General features: G+C 40.9%; 2 protein-coding genes across 9 annotated transcripts in view; both read left to right on the forward strand.

The window, feature by feature from the left end:
• The window catches only part of rassf7a (Ras association domain family member 7a), a 35,551-nt gene extending 33,195 nt beyond the window's left edge, over positions 1-2,356 (forward strand). For all 3 annotated transcript variants that reach the window (XM_044356798.1, XM_044356801.1, XM_044356799.1), the window contains 3 exons: positions 62-236; positions 348-455; positions 2,062-2,356. In XM_044356798.1, the coding sequence (XP_044212733.1) occupies positions 62-236; positions 348-455; positions 2,062-2,093 (315 nt within the window). In that variant the 3' untranslated portion in view covers positions 2,094-2,356. The remainder of the gene's footprint in view (positions 1-61; positions 237-347; positions 456-2,061) is intronic.
• A 3,522-nt stretch (positions 2,357-5,878) lies between these two features.
• phrf1 (PHD and ring finger domains 1) overlaps positions 5,879-20,588 on the forward strand; it is a 30,774-nt gene continuing 16,064 nt past the window's right edge. For 2 of the 6 annotated variants that reach the window (XR_006404120.1, XM_044356120.1), the window contains exons 1-18: positions 6,633-7,771; positions 8,319-8,459; positions 8,608-8,745; positions 8,917-9,045; positions 9,397-9,599; positions 10,814-10,897; positions 11,024-11,157; positions 11,631-11,722; positions 12,049-12,227; positions 12,571-12,703; positions 12,872-12,993; positions 13,227-13,420; positions 13,806-13,928; positions 14,460-14,614; positions 15,161-17,108; positions 17,203-18,587; positions 18,828-18,904; positions 20,385-20,540. Coding sequence is in view for 5 of the 6 variants with exons in the window: in XM_044356120.1 (XP_044212055.1) it covers positions 8,658-8,745; positions 8,917-9,045; positions 9,397-9,599; positions 10,814-10,897; positions 11,024-11,157; positions 11,631-11,722; positions 12,049-12,227; positions 12,571-12,703; positions 12,872-12,993; positions 13,227-13,420; positions 13,806-13,928; positions 14,460-14,614; positions 15,161-17,108; positions 17,203-18,587; positions 18,828-18,904; positions 20,385-20,540 (5,202 nt within the window). In the remaining variant the exon portion in view is untranslated. Of the gene's footprint in view, positions 5,971-6,632; positions 7,772-8,318; positions 8,460-8,607; positions 8,746-8,916; positions 9,046-9,396; positions 9,600-10,813; positions 10,898-11,023; positions 11,158-11,630; positions 11,723-12,048; positions 12,228-12,570; positions 12,704-12,871; positions 12,994-13,226; positions 13,421-13,805; positions 13,929-14,459; positions 14,615-15,160; positions 17,109-17,202; positions 18,588-18,827; positions 18,905-20,384; positions 20,541-20,588 lie in introns of those variants that run through there. The other 4 variants (XM_044356118.1, XM_044356123.1, XM_044356121.1 and 1 more) reach the window with 4 other exon arrangements.

Raw genomic sequence — 20,588 nt, forward strand, 5'->3', positions numbered from 1 at the left:
CTGATGAGAGTTCTCAAACGTCCTTTGTTTTCCTCACTGATCAATGTTCTTTCCGTCTCAGGCCAAACAGGAGGAGCTGGAGGAGTTGAATAAGGAGCTGAGGCAGTGTAACCTGCAGCAGTTTATTCAACAGACAGGTGTCCTGCCAGCACACACTCACTCACGCACAGAGCTTCAGGAGCAACTGGAGCAGTTAGAGCTGGCACATCTTCTGCAGGATGAATACAGGAATGGAAGTAAGGACACGAACAAAAGTAGATATCGAAGCTCATGCTCAACATTGTTTACCAGGCTGTTAATGAGTGATGACTTGCCCTCTAAACATCTTTTTTTCCTCTGCCAATAAGGCCGCAGTGTAACTCCAGTGGAATCACCGCCTCGCCCCACTGCCAAACAGTTCCTGGGACATCCACGCAACCTGCAAAACCCTCTAGTGTCCAGTCTCAACCCTGAGGGTGTGTATGTGTGAGACCCTGCTGCTTCCCAAGTCCATCCTGCTCTGCTCCTCTCCTGCCCTGCCCTGCCCGTCCCCTGGTCCCAGAGCCGCTTGCTCCCATACTTTTTTCTACCCCAGCTTGATCGGGTTTAAGGCTCCAGCTGCTGTTTTTGGTGCTGGGTAGTGGAAGCATCTGTATGGTGGAGGTCCCTGCTACTTCTCAACTGCTTCCCTGAGCTCTACCTCTAACAGCTAGAAAGACTTCTCTCCTGCGCCTAACCCTTGGTCTTTTTCTGATTCCCCGTCCTAACTTGTTTGTTTTTACAGTTGATTAAATCTACTGTTTCATATTCCTTCTTCCGTTTTCTGACATATCCTGTACGCTTTAATTCTCCGGGTCTGTCTATCCTTTCATGTTCTCTCTACTCCCCGCCCTCCTCCTCCCTCACTGTTTGCTTCTGGACTAACAGTAGCTGTGTTGGTTTTACTTTCATGCATCTGGGAACTTGCTCTTAATCCCTTCCTCTGTAATACAGAGGGGCCTTCCCACCCTCAAGTCAACAATCGTCTACCGACAGCTGCTTTTTCACTGTATTACCGTGTAACACATCGATCGCACTGGGAATGACTGTAGCAGACATTCTGATTGTAGTGCTGTTTTTATACTGTGATATGGAACGATATGAGACCAACGTCCTTTCAGTTTGCCTTTTATGTATGGATACTATTCTTATGTAAGCGGGTGTATCTATACAATGCCTTGTACTTTGGTGATGCTTGACTTCCAAAGAGCAAGAGCCTTTCACGGACGGCTCTGCAAAATGTTTTGCACTGTCCCATTCTCTTCTTGTTTAAAGCCCTGGCACTCGTTTGCCTACAGAGAAATGTATCTTTCTGTTGTCTTTTTGCTCTGCTTGAAGTCAGTGCAATTTATTTGAGGAGGTTGTAGCTTTCTCCAGCCTACTTTGTAAAGCTCCATACTAAAAAGAGAAAATACATTTCAAAAGTACTGCCACAGGGCTGTGGTTTATTAAGATATCCTTATTTTTCTTTTCTTCCATTGGGATGGATGCACCTGGTTCTTTCGCTGTCATCACACCTAACATTTGACCTGTCATAACTTGCACTGTACCTCAGTGTACTGTAGATTTAGGATGAATTTACTTAACTAAGACCTAACAACAAACATCAAGTGAACAAGGAAAGCTGTTGTCTTATCCACAATTGACCACCTAAACCACCTAAACCAATATTTACTGTATCATAGCACTTAACATTTCATTATGTGTCTCTATATTATGCTGACAGGTCAAAGTGAAGTGTGTTTGAGTGTGCACTCTCCTTACTGTCTGCAGTGTGGTGTTTTCTTTGTGGGATTACACAACCACTCCTTGCTGTGGAGTGTATAGACATCTCAGTGCTTGTTATAAAAACATGCTTGAATCAAATTCTGTCCCAAAATGCACAACCTCTATGGCTAAAGGAATGAATCTAATAACAGCTAGTGTTTCTTATAGGCATGTGTGTGTGTTGATTGACCCAGGTCTCTCCTGCAGTGTCTTAGCTGAAAAGTGTTTTCCAAACAAAGGGATCATCATCCCCACTTATTTTTGTGTGTCTTGCAGTCCTGACATCCCGAGAGTCGTCATGGAGATAAAACAATGGACCGCAGGGCCACAGGACACTTGTTCACTGTTCTGTCACCGTCACCTCTTATTTAACCCCTTTCTTTGTAACTCTTGTTATTATTACCATGATATACATACTGTATATACATAAGACAAATATATTTACAGTTTTGCTACTGTAAACACTTCAAAGTATCTGTATGAAATGTAAAATAATTTAGGAACCTTTTACCTAGAGCAATTATTACTATGTATTTAAATATAATAAAAATGTGCATTGTGTTTTAGAAAATCTTTTGTGCAGTCATTGTATTTTTAATACATGTGTTATGGAATTGCATTTAACTATAATCCTCCTGTTTTAAATGATACAGTAACTACAAGTGAAGGTGCCCTGCAGTAAATAATTAACATGCCAGTGTACACTTTCTAAAAATTACAGTTCCATGAAGCTCCTATGTGAAATGCATTATGAATATATTATAGGTACTGAAATATGCATGCTCTCCACATTGCTTGTGGTACAATGGGTCCTATGATGCCACACGATCATTTCTCGACATTTTAAAGACGGTATTCACAGGTGGCTGATTGAAAGTTCACAAAGTGCATCTTTGGGTGCACGGGGAAACGTGGCAAACATTCTGGCATCACAGCTGCTGCTGTTATGGATGATGTAACACATTATATCTACAAGACATGTGACCATAAAGGCAAAAGAGCACTGCAGACCTGTATTTGCAGAGGCTGACTAGAAATATGTTTAGTTGTTGAAAGTTCCTTGTATGTTCATTCTATCAGTATAATGAATAACATCCTTTTTATTACCACCACATCTGCATCTGTTTGCAGAAAATCATGGACTACTCTCGGTCAGTGTGTGTTCGTCCTATCAACAAAACAGTTTATATTCTGTCATCTGTGATTAAAAGAACCCCCTCTGGCATGATAGGATAAACACACAATTGCACAACTATGGGCTTCTGCACAACACTTTTGTCCTCCACCCCTTTCCTGTTTGTTTACCCTGGAGAGTAAACATGCTGGCTGTCACACACTGAGTGACGTGAGCTTCCCTAGTGCTCTGGCTAACCCTGGACTGAAACCCTGTGGATTTCTATAAATACTCTCATCTGCTGACACTTGCCAGGTAAAATCCTGAGCGAAGCACATATTTTCTGTCCACTTCCTTATGTGTGTTAATGAACATCAAGAAATGACGCACCCCCTAAAAAGCATGGGATTTTTCAAATCATTTATACTTCATGACAATGTTAACCTCTGACCATGTGTTTAGAATTAAGTGCATGAGACGGACAGTTTAGATATTATAATTACTTATGTAGAATTGGATTATAGTGAGTAGATTTAGAGCTGTCTGTCTTGGCAGAGGTTAGTTAAGCTCCTCGAATCCTTGTGTAGTTTGCACTGTCTGGACAAGCCAACAACCCTGTGCAACAATGACGCCTACCTGCGGACCTGAGAGGTAATACACAAACACTTAAAAGTCAGAACTCAATGTCCCTTTGAAATTCCCACCAGCTGCTACATTCACATTGAACCTCATGGAATATTCAATGCCATGTAATGCCCAGTGATGTGGGGGAAAAAAATGAAGAAAACCCTTCAGATTAGAGGTTTTATTTACAGATTACTAGGTAGTTTTAAACCATGTTTTTTTTAAGATATCCCACATGCATAGTGAAATGTATCTAATCTCACCCACTACATACCTAAACCTAACACTCCAATCTCATAAACAGCACATTAACAGATTATGCTGATGTTCCAGGACACCATGCTGAGGGAATTATTTTTGCTCATACAATGGCACTTCATGAACCCAATCCAAATCTACTTTGGAAAATTCAGATGAATGTAAAATTGCCTGAACACTTTCTGATACTGACATACAACAGCAGGCAGTCGGGTGTCTGGGAACGAACCTCCTTCATGTGGATGAGAGTGAGCATCTGCACGTCCACAATGTGATGATGAATGGGCCACAAGTTAATGAGTCTGACATACTGCACTTATCTATTCCTCTGTGTCACAATGAATCATCATGCACCAAAGGGAATAAAACATCCTCCCAGCGCATTACATGAAACAGAAAGTAAGATACGTGATGCCGCAATTCATTAGAGTAAAAACTTTACTTCTCATTTAAGGGATACTTTTTTTTTACAAACATACATTGTATATACATACTGTATAGAGATACATATTATAACGGACTGATTTGGATTTCGTGTAAAGATTGATTTAGTGTAAAGGGGTGGAAATACAACTATATTATTCTCTACATCCATTTTGTTCTAAAAACCAACTTCAGTGTCATTATAGCAATGCTCATTTTGCAAGAAGGGCCCCCTGGAACCTCTTCAAGAACCCTCGGAGGGCCCCTGACCTCAAATTGGAAACTAGTGTTCATGAGGATGATTATCTTGTCTGAACCACTCAGATGAAACAGAAACTGAAAGAAAACACTCACCAAAAGTCTTGACAGTAGGTGGCATTAGAGAGGTCGGCTCTATAGGAGTCAATGCAAAAAGCTACTGGCCCTAAATAAAGTACAGTATGTGAACATAGGAGGAAGTAGGCTACAGTACACATGGAGACCACTGGGAGGGTAGTCATGTTGAGCAGGCCTGTCCCAGCAATGTGCACAGGATATGTTCTTGTAGATAGGTGTCTGTCTGGTCCGGCTGTGGCTGGTCTTGATTTTTTTTTTTTTTTTTTTTTTTTTTGGACGAGGCAAAAGATGAGAGGTATTCCCAAAACCAGGTTAGCCGCTGTCACACGCACAGTGGAACTGGCAACGGGCACAATGTGCGTTAGTCAGTGGCTTACCTGCTTTTAGATATCAACCCTTCCAACGGCAAAAAAATAAGCATACACAATCTGTGGAGGAACAGGCAAAGGCTGTGTAATGAAACAGTAATAAATCAAGACATAATCAACATAATGGGTGTAGATTATTATTGCTATGTTCTATTCACATCACTTGGGAAATAGCGTCTATACGGCTAAAATTATATAACATAAAATAATTTAATTAAAGTGACTTCTATTGTCCAAACATTGTCACAAACTGTCCTACTGAATTAAAAATTAGGCCTACAGCTGGTTTAGTCCACGATGTATGGATTTGATAACCGAAATATATGAAAACGCTTTAATTGACTTTAATTGACTCCAAATAATTACTAATTACATTTGTAAAACTGTTAAGCATTTTGTAGAGAAATTACATCGGGTGACACAAGGAATGTGGCCTATTGATCAACACCATATAGACAGAGAGAATAAAGAATAGTGGCAGATAAAGGGAGCTACTTACCAGTCCCAAGTTTTCTTTTGGAATCATTTTTAATAAAGAAAAAAACTTTCATTTTCGCGGATGGGAGCCTGTCTATCATCTATCCAAACGCACAAATTCTTTTTTTCCCTCAAAAAACAAATCACAGCGCATGATTCAAGTTAGGTGTATTTTAAGAATATAGTGTTGCCTTACACCGACGCTGAAGTTCAGTTCACTTGCACTATCTCCACCCAGCCCACTCCCCTGCATCTGCAACCCGACCTGGTTATGCAAATGCAAAGAAAACTGGCATCATGCACAGCCAATAGCTTTCCCTGTTCGGGTTCAATGACCCGCCTATCACGGCTTATCATCAAATAAACCCCTCGGGGAGGCGGGCTTTATGCAACCAGCAGTTAGGTTCATTTTTGGAGTTATAGTTGGGGTGCGGCGCGTTCAGTTTTGCACGTCGTACATTAGGAATGAACCATTCTCCTGTTAACAGTTTCCTGTCCTGAGATTATTTATTGCAAACATCAATACGCCGTAGGTGACTTTACCCTTCAAATAGACGCCGCGTGATGCGGCAGCTGCCATTGTAGGTGAGATACGTGCACTTGAACGGTTTAACAAAGGACGACCCTACCCCTACAGTGAGAAGTGGTTGAACTCGGCTTACTTGTGTACAGTGTTGCCATGAGAGGAGTGTGGCTGTGCACGTACCATGGATGCAGCATGACAGTCTGATCTGATGATGACGAGGAGGAGGAAGAGGAGGAGGAGGAGGACGATGATGAATTATTTACGGAATGAGAGTTTAGGATTCCCTGACATCATTAACAAATTGTATAACAGCATATGTGCATATATATATATATATATATATATATATATATATATATATATATATATATATATATATATATATATATATATATATATGCATATATATATATATATATATATATATATACACATTTTTTTAAACATTTTTTTAAAACTCTAAAACCACTTAAATTTCACACCTTTCATAAAAGCTTTGATGAATGGAACTTCAATATCATGAATATGTCCAATACACTCCATTACACATTTACAGCCTAAATAAAGGAACACCATACATATTGCAGATTGTATATCATCATAATAGATTTTATGTATAGCCTACACTAACATCACTACATTTAATTGTGTCAACACCCCCCCCCCCCCCCCCCCCCCCCCCCCCCCCACCACCACCACCACCACCCACACACACACACCATTTCAACTTGCCAACTGGAACATAGTGTTCCCACTTTGTTTCCAGGATGACTAGAAACATTTATTTATTTATTTATTTCCAGGTAAGCCTACACTGCAGCATTCCCTCCTGGACAGTTTCTGACCGTGAAAGCCCCGTAGGATTATTAACAGCTAGGATACACATGACCCCATGACACAAAGTAGCAAATCAGGATTACATTGTATTATGTAATAGTTGATTTTGTATAGTTAATTGCCACCAGGGGGCGACAGCGGCACTTGTTTACTTTACTGACCGTGGCTTAGTCCTGGCACTTCTGGGAACAATAGGTGGAGTTACTGGTAATTGACCTTTATGATAAGATTTATCACACTTTTTAAGAAATATATATTTCAGTCAACACAAAGTACTGAATGTAAAAGGAAACCTAATATGAGGCAAACAAGTCAACACTATAAATATTTAACATTTTCAGGCCTACATGCATTTCAAAAGTTACTTACAGCTTACTTAACCTCATACCTGCACAGTGCACACATGGAAAGTTGCGTGATGTGAACTTTGAACTATACACTAAACTTCAGTGAAATATATGATGCTAAATTTAAGTGATATCTGTGTGACGGTCCACTACATCCCTTCCTTTGGTTATGTGTTTCTATTTTCTCTTTTAATTGATTTCCCCCCACCATATTATCTGTGTTATAACTTTCAGGTGACAGGAATTTTTCTAAATATTTTAGAAAAATAGACCTTTTTGTGTGTGTTTGATAATTGAAAATACAGGCTTATAGCTGTAGAAAAAAATAGCATCACAAACATTACATTCTTCTTTTTTATCTGGTGTTAGTTCGTCAAATTGGGAGTGACAGCAGGTTCTAAACTTGTGTTTTAACTTCCGGTGTTGGGACTTCTTAAGTGTGCATTTAATGTGGGTAGACTGCCACACTGGTGGACACACAGTAGCCTAATCTTTCTATTCACGTTTATAAAGCCTGTGTCTGTCTATACTGTATGACTGATAACAAATGGTGTACTGTCTCTTTAAGAGTCACAGAGTGCACTCGGCCATTTCCGTCTCCAACCAGCCGGTGGTGTCACTCAACAACCGTGGAGACTTCAAACCACTCTAAACACACCTCACACTGCTGAATAGGGTAGGTTTGAAATTACTACTAAATGCTCGACTAGGACATTGTTGTTATATGTGTGTTGAATGGAGAATTTATGCTAATGATCCCAAACACTGAGTGTTTTTTGTACAAAGTCGGAACGTGCTTGTAGTTGACGTTCGCTAAATTTAGCTATTCTGAAGCTAGCTAGCTAACACGCTAATGTCAGTTGTTCAGTAGCGTCATTTGTTGAGTAAGAACAGCGTTACAGGTCAGTGCAATGTTCTTGTAAGTGCATATATATATAGTGCATATGTATATATTCACCCTGCATGCATATTTCGTATGAGCCACAAATGAAGTGTTGTTCAGTGCTGAGTTTTCTTCTTTGTTTACAACTGCAGCGCTCGCTTGGATAGCAAGCGGCTGCTGCCTAGTTAGTTAACCTTTTACTGTTTTTCTGCAAACAAAGTTATAGTTTTCTGTGTTTTTAATTGCTGCTTTTTAGTCTCATAACGTCCCACAAGCCCTCTAATGTCACTTGTGGTTAATGTGAAAATCTTACTTGACTTAATTTGTCTGTTTACTGTAGTTGTAACATCCCACAAACCGAGAATACTCGCCTGGAGATTATTTTCCCTCTCAGTTCAAGGATTCAGGCACAAGAGAACATCATCTTGTCATTTCATAAAGTTGGTTGAAAATCTTCCCATCATCACCTGTCCTTAAAACAGTGAGTAGACGGGCACACATGTCACCAATACACTTAGTTCCTAGTAAGGTTCAGTTAGACCTAATTATGTCATAGTCCTTGCAATTAATGCACAAGAAAAATCTGAGGTTACTGAACACACTTTGCAAATGTCTTCTATCCTATAAAGATTACTTTAGAGAACAGCTGTCAGAGAAATTGCTCTTTTGATGGTCAGCCATGGATGAAGACGACAGCCAAGATGAGCTGATAAATCGCAATGCGTCCCACAGCAAAGGAAAAAGGGCTGCACTGTGGGCCATTTCAGGTAGTTTGTTCAATATGTTTGTCCTGTATAAAGAAACATGTATCACGAATAAGACAAGTTCATGAATGATTAAGTAAATGTTGTCATCAGACATGTTCATTGCCATATGAGTACAGTAAAAGCTCTACAGTCTTATGCATTTTGTCCGAATGTAACATTTTGTCCTCCTAGATGACTCCGACAACGTTGATGAGGAGTCTGAGGAGGGAGAATCCGATAGTGGTGAGGAAGAAGATGAGGATCACTTAGATGGAGAAGATGAGGAGGAGGAGGGAGAAGAAGAGAATGAAGAGGATGATGGTAAGAATATCTGAATATGTTATTTACATTGCTGTGAGTGAAAGTTGTGATTGTATACTTTTTGCTTTTATATTTACGAGATTATCTTTTATTCCTTTGAAAAGGTATATTTAAGTTGATATCACAATGTAGTAATATCTACTTAGTCTTGCTTACTTAAAAATTGGGAGTTTTGTAATCTATCTAACCTTTTCATGAGTTGATTGAGGAAGAATTGTATGATGCAATACCCAATATTCTGTTGGCGTGGCATAACAAAATCATTATTCAAGTGTGTGTTATGCTGCAATATCATCCATCAATCATGTTTGTATAGTACATACAAAACAGATTTCTACCCACTTTTATCAGATGAGGAGGAGGAGGAGGAAGAAGATGCTAAAGCGGAGGAGGCAGCTTTTGGGGGAACCTCTGCTGACCTTGCAGGCATGAGCTCAGATGAGGACTCGGAGAAATGTCCCATCTGCCTTAACTCATTCAACAGCCAGCCTGTGGCAACACCAGAGAGCTGTGAGCATTACTTCTGTCTCGACTGCATCCTTGAATGGGCCAAGGTAGGTGTGACTTTAAGCTGGATTTGTAGTTGACACGAGGGGTTGACGGGAATCAACGGTGTAGGTTTTAATTAATAGTTGAGTCAGGTTTCACCACAGCAATGCCAGACTTGTGTAGTGTGCATGATCAGCCCGTGTCGTGCTTTAATGATATTCACCACAGTAACTGTTTACATTCTTTCATTTACTTTGTGATACAGAGCAATGGTGGGATACACACACACACACACACACACACACACACACACAGGTTTACATAGGTCACTTTTGGGGTATAATTTACATAGACTTAAATTAATTTCCTGGAGACTAGATGGCCATCCACACCAAGAACAATAATTATAACTATAATGATAACGATGTGTGCATCCACACTTATAAACAATACTGTTCTGTAAACAGTGGCGCCAAGCACGCACAGCATGCTTCAGCTGTGATGGCACCTTAATAGATACTGACGACTTGTTACTGCTGTATGTTGCACAGAGAAAGAAAAAGAAAACAAGAAGGGTTCACAGGCGGGTGGTGATTCAGTGTGTTGCTCAGAAGTATTTCGGGACACTAGTTGCTGTGATGTTCCAGTATTTACTGACCAAACTGTACTGACTGATGGTCGGTTTCAGTTTCCAGAATTAAGATGATATATGTTAAGTTTTACTGGAAATGTCAGGCTAGATGGAGACTTTATCGTGCCATATGGTTTAGGGGATGGATTTTGATTGGCTGTCAGTGTTTCTATCATTCATCAAATTGCTCTGAAAGTGATCCCAGTGATACTGTTTGCCACTGCCATTGTTGTTATGGTTGTGGTGTAGACTCCGCCATCCACTTGAGTTAGAACGATTTTTAAAACCATATATTTATAGTTATTGTTCTTGGTGTGGACAGCCCTTTACCCTAACCTTAACCATAACCACCACTTGCCTAAACCTAACCCTTACCCTAAAATCAGCATTTTACCAATTTGACACACGGCTTTTGTCCCCCATTGCACAACTGGTATTAACTCACTGTAGCCCCGACATATAGTTACGTTTTTTAGGAAGTGAACTTCAGCTAACACCTTAACACAAAAGTATGAATCCAGATTTAGGTTGTATGAATCCAAGGAGATATGCTTTGATAATTAATATATGCTCTGTATTTAAAAAGCATCAGCATTACACAGGAAGCTGAGTTGCTCAATTCCAGTGTTTCTGTCTTCCACTATTTAGAATGCAAACTCGTGTCCTGTGGACCGTATTGCTTTCAACAACATATATTTAAGGAAATGTTATGGAGGCAAAGTGCGGAAAATGGTGAGTATATTCAATCCTCAGTGACATTACTTCTGGAACATTTATTACCATAGTTTACTCTCCATACATCTATTTTGTGTAGACTATTTGGTTAAGTGTGATTTTTCTGATGGCTTCTTCATTCAGATTACAGTACAAAAACCTGTGAAGGAAGGTCAAGAGGAGACAGTAGATTTGGACTTGGAGCAGACCAGCTGTGAGGTGTGTGGGGGCAGTGACCGGGAGGACCGCCTCTTGCTCTGCGATGGCTGTGATGCTGGGTGAGATAGATATTATTCTACTAACTGCCGATTTTGTGTGAAAAATAGTTGTTTAAAGCCTTTTGTGGCTCCAGAGGGAACTGTGTGAAATTGCCTCAAGTAGTGTTGCTTGAAGCAACGCTGGTTGTGTCTGAAGACTTCAACTTTGAAAATGGAAATAAATCTAATTACAGGGAGTTAGAAAGATGTGAGGTCACTAGACTACATGTGCTGTTAACAGCATATCCAACTGAATTGTTGCCAGTCAAGTTGCATTGTGGGTAATGTAGGTGCCCAGTTTTGAGAAGGAAGAATAATGCACGGAATAAAAAAGCACTAAATATCTGGTTTTGTTGCGTCGATTTTAATATATCCATCCTAAGTTCAACAATGTTATAGAAGCATAATTGAAAATCGGTTCAGTACTCTTAACAAGAGTAACTTGTTGTTACGTTTTCCTTTGTCAGATAAATTGTGCCTTCTTTGTTCCATAGGTATCACACGGACTGTCTCACGCCACCTCTTGATGCCGTTCCTGTTGAGGAATGGTTCTGCCCCGAGTGTCAAGCCAACAACCGTCACTCAAGTAAGTGTATAAGTTATTTGCCTCCTATGATTCATACTTGCTCAAACAATAATTTGGTCTTGGGCAGCAAGTAGTCCTTTACTGACTAGAAAAAACTAAACCTAAATATTCTATCTCTTTAATACACAGCATTTGACATTTTTCAGTGAATTAATGCTGTTTCAAAATGTAGCCATAATACCTTTTTTATGTTATTACCTCTATTTCAAAAAATATATCAAAAAACATAAATTCATATAAAAACATATTTACATATACCCTCATCTCATTGTTTGCACTCATAAGCATCCTTTCACAAGTCAGATGTTTAACTCTTCCTGCTCCAGGGGGTTCAGCTGAAGAACTTAGTGATACAGAGAGCCTTCCTTCTACTGCTCGTCCTGCCACCAGTCGCTCCCACTCCCGTGCTGCAGGTCCAACCCGAGCTATCGCCCGTACCCAGCAGAGTGAGAGGGTTCGAGCTAGTGTCAACCGTCATCGCATCACACAGGCACGCACATCGCAGGTTTGGAATGAGGCGTGATGCTTCTCTTGACTAATTTCCTAACTTACGTACATACGCAGCTGGCTCTTGCAGATGCATGTCTTGATGCACAAAGTTTGTAGTTGTTCAGATTTGATTTACTAATTTATATTTTTTATATACAATTATAAATAATCAATTTAACATTTACTACTTATTAAGTTGTGTATTTGGGCAATGTACTTAAGTGCTACTGACAGCAGAAATGATGCCTTGACTGGTGATTGAAATGCTCGTGGTAAGGAGCAGTGCATGTGTTTGGGTCTTGTACAAGGATGGTCTGTGAAAGCGAACCAGTGACGTTATACAAACTTTTTCTTATTAGCTGGCTCCCACATATCTGATGCAGTCCACTTGGCTGGATGAGACTATCAATGCTGTGGTGGCCGGACTTAACAGAGCTGTATATGTAAGGGACTTAACACCTCGTGTCCCATCTACCCGCAGGCGCAAGACCGGTAAGTAAGCACACACACACAAATACACAACAATTTTCAAACTAGGGTTAGCATAATCACAAGCGCCCATGTGAACAAATATAGTGGAAGGAATAGCAAGAGATAGCTATGTGGCCTAAATAGAGATGTGTTTGTGATGAGGGATGACTTTTATGATTGATTGAACAGGAAAGCGCAGAAAGGTCAAAAACAAGAAGACATCCACTGCTAAGGGTAAAAAAGGTAAATCATCAAGCACAGGAGTCAGGAGGAGGAGACGTAAAGTGAGGAGGACTAAATCTGGAAAAAAGGTGAGTGAGCCCAATATCAGTCCATGGAATATTTTAAATGTTTCATTGGATGTATCTAACACAGAATGATTTATTTATTTATTGAATGGGACAGTGTGCAGTTTGAAACATTAAAGATGCACTGCACCAGAGTTAGCTTGAAGCTTATTTGCATCTGTAGTCCCCGACAAAAAACATACAACAGTACAACCACAAACAACAATGTGAACTCTATGCCCATGTTTTCCCACTAGGTATTGAAAAAGGCAGCCACTCCCCGAAGCCGCATTGCTAATAGTCTTGGAATTGCAAAGGACAAGAGGAGCTCTTCGCTACCTACAGTGTACCGGCCCTCAGAGCACACACTAAGCAGCATGCGAGCTGACATAGGAGCTGCATCCCTCTCCATCTATGGAGATCCTTTTGACCTGGATCCATTTTCGGATCAGTATGTTTTTCTAATCATCTAAAAGTGTAAAATGCTCCCACACTGTTGATTTCTTTAAACTCATTTAGCTTTGCCCTGTTTTTATGGTGCATCATATGGATGTGTGAAGCAATTTTTGTTTTTTTGTGAAAAAAAGAAGAAAAAACTCTTTATTGCTGACTTATAATTAGAAATCCAGTTTACAAAACAATATTTGAATAGTTCAGGTCAGCCCTTACAATTGTTATATTGTTTATTATTATATTGTTAATTGTGGATGTGATTATCACATCCACCTACTATAGTATATAACGTGTGTATAGTATTAATGTATATCTCAGTGTGTTTGTAGCTATACTGTACAATTTATTAAGCAAATTGTGACTAATGGTATTGATTTGATCAGTGAGGAAGAAGAGCAGCAGGAACACGTTACAACACTGTTGGAGGCCAAGAGAAGAGGGATCTCTCGCTCTGCTCTTCGCTCTCACCAGCCTGTAGCTCGACCAGTCACTGCAAGCATTTCCAGGTAAAAGCCCACTTTTGCCCTGATGTGTAGGGTTGGGAACAGTTTCATATTTAAAGCTATCTGGGCAACATGCTTTTTGATTCTTCTCATCAAACTGTGTCCTACTGTGTCTGCTGCTACAACACTGCTTATAGAAGACTCAAAAATGTAAGTGCAAAAGTGCAATACAGTGGACCAGTGCTATCACTACAAAATGTGGCTAAGCTTTATAAAAAAAAAAACAACTTAGTGATACAGCAAAAATGTCAAGGTTTTTTTTGTTTCTTAATCAAATAAAATGTAAAAATCTGAAATTGGTTTCGCTAAGAACCAAAATTGATGAGAAGATTCAAAGTTAGAAACTATGAAATCTTAACAATTTCAAACCCTACTTACATGCATCATCTTACACATCATAACTGCTTCTATATTTATCTATCTATTAATTGTAAGGTGTCTTGGCTTTGTCATTCTTTTTGATAAAGATGTCTAACTTGATGAATACTTCAGAAATTTAGCTCATCTAAGTGAAGGTTTTCTCTGCTATACCAGGAGGGGTATGGATGTCCCCCAGTCAGGGGGCGTTGTGGAGGCAGCTCCTGTGCCTGACCTGCTCGGCAGTATCCTATCAGGACAAAGCATGCTCTTGATGGACAGCTCTGATGTTGTCATTAATCGAGATGGTTCTCTTAAAGCTACAAAGCCAAGTAAGTGTGGGTGGCTTATTTTTAAAAACAAAGCCTGAGATTTAAATGTGTTGTAGCAGTGTGAGTACGGATTCTAGATACTTGATGGATGGGAGAGGTAAACAGAGCCACAAATCTGACTTGCTTTTACCTCTCATGAAAAATTGATGCCATCAAAATGTTAACATTAAGACCAGCTGTTTAATATTAAACTTTACATTTTCTTAAATCTGGTGTCACAAGAAACAATCAGTGCTGCTCAGGTTCTCCCCCTTGGGCAGTGAGTTGTTCTCAGCTGATTAACTGATTGAGACGTTTCCTGTTTCCTTTTCTGTTTTTTCCCAACGCTGTGACTGTTCCTATGAGTAATTTCCATGAGCAGTGTACAGAGTGCAACATTTTCTGACTATCTCTATCAAATAAAGAGAAAAATACATACATTAATGAGTAATTAGCATTAAAAAAACATTATTCCGTCAAATACTATCATACAAAACACACAAAACAAAAAAGCTTCAATATTCCACTTCATATGTGCTAATCATTGGTATGTTTCTTGTATTACAGTGAGTCTGCCATCTGCGTTAAAGCCAGATAGCAGCAAAAGCAGTAGCTCAGGAGACTCCAGCACTCAGATCAACCCAGGGATATCACCCAACCCAGGAGACACTTCTCTGTCTGTCCACTACAACGGAGACCTACCAGGATCCTCCCGTAGCACCCTGAACGGACCTTTCTCCCAGAGCTCTTCTCGCTTACCCCCTTTCACACCGTCCTCCACAAGGCACACCCAACCACCTCTCCATACTGATTTACCACCCAGAGGTCATCCGAGTTTGCAGCCACCTCGTCCAACCAGACCCATCCCAACTCCTGGTCACCGGGGAACTAATGGAGTTGGAACCCCCAGGGAAACAACTTCCTCATCCATCCACCCCGCCTCAGACTCTAGCTCAAAGAGCAAGACAATGGTTCCCTCACAATCCCAACCTAAAAAAGCGTCTACAAAGCCCATGTGGGTAGACGTGTCAGTGCTTCCTAGGATACCGAAAATAAGAAGGGAGAGCAGCAATGTCACAAATGACGGCACTAATCAAAGTGGTAGTAGTGGCAGTAATATAAGTAGTAGTAGTAGTAGAAGTAGTAGTAGGGGAAGCAGTAATAGTTACGGTATGCCTGAAACAGGCATGAACAACCTTGCTGGGGACAAGAATAGGCAGCAAAGTGTAGACCAGCAACAGGGCAGGGCTGAAGGTCAGGCCCATAGGCACAGGCGTGACGGAGCAAGCTCATCATCAGCCTTCTCAAACTCATTCTCCTCCTCATCCTCCTCCACTGGCTCTCCTGCCAGCCAGCCATGTTATCCCTCATTATCTTCCTCATCTTCATCATCAGTGAGCTTCCGCATTAACTCCAGTGGGAACTCATGGCATTCAAGGCGGCTAAGCACCCCGTCATCCTCTGCTAGTGGAGGCAGCATGCAGGAACACTGGAGAGAAAAGGAAGATGAAGCAAAAAAGAGACAGTTGCACAGGGATAAACAGATGCTGCTGGCATCACGTACGCCCAACAATAAGGAACAAGACCGTAATAATATCTATGATCCCTTTAATCCCACTCTGTCAGACTCAAGCAGTTCAGACGGTGAAGCTGAGAGCACGAGCCTGGATAGCAGCTCCCAACGTGCTAGGTTAGCTCCCAGTTTAGGAAACAAGGAGTGTGTAGTGCAAAGCAAGCAGAAGCTGGTTACTGTGAAAACTGAAACACAGGAGAGTGAGATTTCGCAGGAAGAACCAAGGGGAGCTATTGTACAGGAGACTGTATCACAGGTGGTCAGATGCTCAGAGGAAAAAGTCAAGGTTGAAAAAGAATCAAGATTAGTAGACATTAAGATTGAGGAACAAACATCATTACTTGGCACCGAAGTTAAGAAGGAGCCAGGGTTAAATGATACAGAGGAAACTGAAAAGTGTGGTAACAGCGTAAAAAGTTATTTGAGTACAGGGACAGCAGACACCACACCACCTGTTCACCACAGCCTGGACCTCTTAAAGACTGAGAAAGAGACTCTAGAGGGGGAGAGTGGACAGAGTGTTGGAACTCCCAGCAGTGCTCCCCTTAACTATAAGAATGATTCATCAACATCCAGTTCAGCTCCCGCCAAGAAGAAACAAAAGACAGAAGTCAAATCTGAGTCCAAACCCTGTTCCAGGTCCCCATCAAGAGATTTGAGCCAAAAGAAGAAAACCTCCAAAAGAGGTGTTTCATCTAAGGAGCGACACTCTAGCTCGAGCAGTTCAGAGACAGACAGAGACAGGAGAGGAGACCATAATGCCTCTGGACAGGGAGGCTGGCAGAAAGAAAGGAACAAGGACAGAGAAAGGAGCGCCAGACGGTCAAGGTCCAGAGAGAAGAGGAGGGCACGTTCAACATCAGAGAGCTCTAGGTCCAATTCCCCTGATAGGACCCACAGAAAGAGACGACGGTCACGATCCAAAGACGGGAGGCGATCCAGGTAAATATGTAATCATTTGCCCAATATTCCCAGCATCAACTATTTGTTTTTTTTTCTTTGGTTAAACGTTTCATTTGTCATTATTGATTTGTAGGTCTGGTTCCAACTCTAGCAGCAGAGAGTGTTCAAGAAGGAATAAACATAAACAAAAGAGGAATGATGGAAGGGAGAGAGACCACAACAGAAGACAGGTGTCAAAGGACAAGAGACGTGGTCGTTCTCTGTCAAAATCACGGTCCAGATCTAGATCAAAGGACAAGAGACGTGGTCGTTCTCGGTCAAAATCACGGTCCAGATCTAGATCAAAGGACAAGAGACGTGGTCGTTCTCGGTCAAAATCACGGTCCAGATCTAGATCAAAGGACAAGCGATGTGGTCGTTCTCGGTCAAAATCACGGTCCAGATCTAGATCAAAGGACAGGAAGCATGGTCGTTCTTCACAGTCAAAGTCACAGTCCAGGTCCAGATCCAGAGAAAGGAGGAAAGATCACACACGACCGCAACAATCGTCTCTCTCCACCAGAGACAAGGTCGAGTCACAACCAAAAGACAAAAGGAGACAGAGGTCTAGATCAAGCTCAAGAGAGAGAAGGAAAGAAGAACGATCATCCAAAAGTTCACAGAAAACTTCAGGGTCTGGTATTTCATCCTCTAAAGACAGGAAGGACAAGAAAAAAGAGAAAGATATGACTCAAAGCTCCATTAAAGATGAAAAAGTTGCTATAGTGAACAAACAAGAGATGCCCTCCTGTGCCTCTGCCTCTGCCTCTAACATTAAAAAGGAAGGTGAAGACCTCAGGGCAGACAGCCAGGCCTCAACAGCAGAAATGATGAAAGAGATCAAGGTTGTAAAAGAAATTAAGAAAGAAAAACAACCATCTCTTGATATGTTTGAAGATTCTCCAATTACCAAACAGATAAAGAAAGAAGGTATTGACACTCTTTCTTTGATCGTAGCCAAAAACATAAAACAAGAAGAAATCGAAGAACACCCCATCAAGATTGAACCTTGTGAAATAATCAAGGCTGAAACTTGTGAAATCACTGCAATTAAATCGGAGCCGAGTTCCCCAGAAGTGTGCCACTTACCCCCTGTCACCTCATTTTCTACATTGACCACACCTGTTGCAGCAGACGGTCTGCTGGAAACAGTTTCCCTGTCTCACTCAGATTTAAAGGCCTCAGAACAACCAAACACTGTTGGTTTGAGTGTCCCCATAAAGCAGGAAGTTCAGCAACCTTCAGACTCTGATGATGACTTCAATGTTGATGTGATGCTCGACAACCTGGATTATGTGAAGTCTGAGCGTGCAGAGGGAAGTGCTGCAGCTGTCAAACAAAAAAAGGGCGGACAGGAGGGGAAGAATGAAGGTGAGCAGGTGCCGGCCATAGTGGGAGCCAAATCCAAGACTCAAGTGAAGAGGGTTACCTGGAATATACAGGAGCCTGAGGGACCTCAACCAGAGAAATCCGCAAGCAGTAAGTGTTACCACTAGATTACTCAGCTTTAGGTGGCTGCTCACATTACATCAGTAGATTCTCCTAACAATGGTGGCTAATCCAAAAAGTGATGTAAAGAAGTGAAAAAAGAGATTCAAGATGTAAAAACTGTGTAAAGATCATGATTGATATTGATATTTTGCAAAGCAGGAAGAGATCAGAAGTGTGTTTTGCATCTGTTCCTCACTTTAATATTTTCTGGCCCATTTTCTTACTCAGAGCTGGCTCTATACAAATTGAAGCTGAAGCAGGAAGGAGCTCGCAGACCCTCTTCCACAGTTCAGACATCCAGTCAGGTAGGACTGAGGCACTGCAGTTACCCTAATATTTCTTGCATCATATACTTTTAGATGTAGTGCTTTTCATGTTATTAAGTGACCAGAAGGTGGCAGTGTTTATCTAGAGACAGCTAATGTATCGTTTATGGAGAGTCATGTGACAGAAACTAAAACTGATACTGAAGTCATTTCAGACTAAATGAAAGTAAAAGCCAGTTTGTGGGAAAGAAAGCAGTTGGCTTAGCATTTAATTTAATTAATTTCATCAGTAATTTCCAAAGTAAGTCTCATTACATCACCTATAGACAATAATGATAAGGACTTAACATGTATGCATATATGTATTATTTAAATTCAACATATACAACATATCATGTATATGTAGACGGATGACAAATTAAAGGAAAAACCAGTGAAGGCCTCAATGCTTGACCCCTACTGTGAGGGGATCTGGTGGCTCTGTTATGGTTTTGGGGGGCATTTTGCTGGCATGGTTTTGGTCCACTTGTCTCCTTAGACAGAAGGGTCACTGCAAATCAGTACAAAGTTGTTCTGAGTGATCATCTTTATCCTATGATGAAACATTTCCATCCTGATGAGAGTGGTCTCCTCTAGGATGCCCTGATTCATAGGGCATGAGAGGTCACTGAATGGTATTTGTATCTATATTTGTTAAGGTAGGAAAATTATTTGTATTTGAATAAAAATGTAATTAGGCTTAAAAATCCTGTTTTTGTTTTTATTACGTGTTTAATTTATAAAATGAAAGTGTTACAATAAGTGTTGATGAATAAACTATCTTAACTCAAACTGGAGTCTCCCAGGTTGTAGACGACTGCACTGACTACTAAGCTAAAACTCAGCTTATCGCCTCGGTGCAGACAGACCTCAACCTATTTATACACCCATAACACAGAGACAGTGCACTGTGTAACATGTTGGGAAGAACTTCAAAGGCGATTATTGCTCTGCACTTTTAATTTATTGCCTATTTGTTACAACCCAACTTTGTGGAAAGGAGAAGTGTAACAACAGGTTATGGAGAGTCCCTTGAGAGCACTTTATATGTGTCAGTAGCTCAGCTTTATCTCTGGGGAACACTGATGTCCATATTAGGAAATGTACGTCATGTAGCAGGTGGATGTGACTCCCCTCGTTGAGACCTGCTGATAGATGTAACAATGGAGCGTATTCAGACTTGGGCACACCTGATAAATAAATGACTAAGTAATTACACCTACTTGTTTTTCTCTCTCTCTCTCTCTCTCTCTCTCTCTCTCTCTCTCTCTCTCTCTCTCTCTCTCTCTCTCTCTCTCTCTCTCTCTCTCTCTCTCTCTCTCTCTCTCTCTCTCTCTCTCTCTCTCTCTCTCTCTCTCTCTCTCTCTCTCTCTCTCTCTCTCTCTCTCTCTCTCTCTCGCTGTGATTTTGAGTATCTTTCTATAATCTTTTAATTTAGTGATTTCCTTATCATCCATATCAACTCTCTTGACTCTCACAGGACATCACTGGACCTGGCTCTGTCAGTGACCCTTCCAAGAAGGGTGGTGTTGGTCCGCACAGCACCAACTCTAGATCTGATAGTGTGCACCCTGAGGGGTTATCAACCACCGGGCAAGGAGAGGCAGAAGAAGGGGATGTGTCGAGAAATGACAAGGTGAATCCGCCTTCTGAATGTTTAAGCTTTGAACTGAATATCTCAAGT

The sequence above is a fragment of the Thunnus albacares genome, chromosome 7, assembly GCF_914725855.1.
Source record: "Thunnus albacares chromosome 7, fThuAlb1.1, whole genome shotgun sequence".
Classification (NCBI taxonomy): Eukaryota; Metazoa; Chordata; class Actinopteri; order Scombriformes; family Scombridae; genus Thunnus; species Thunnus albacares.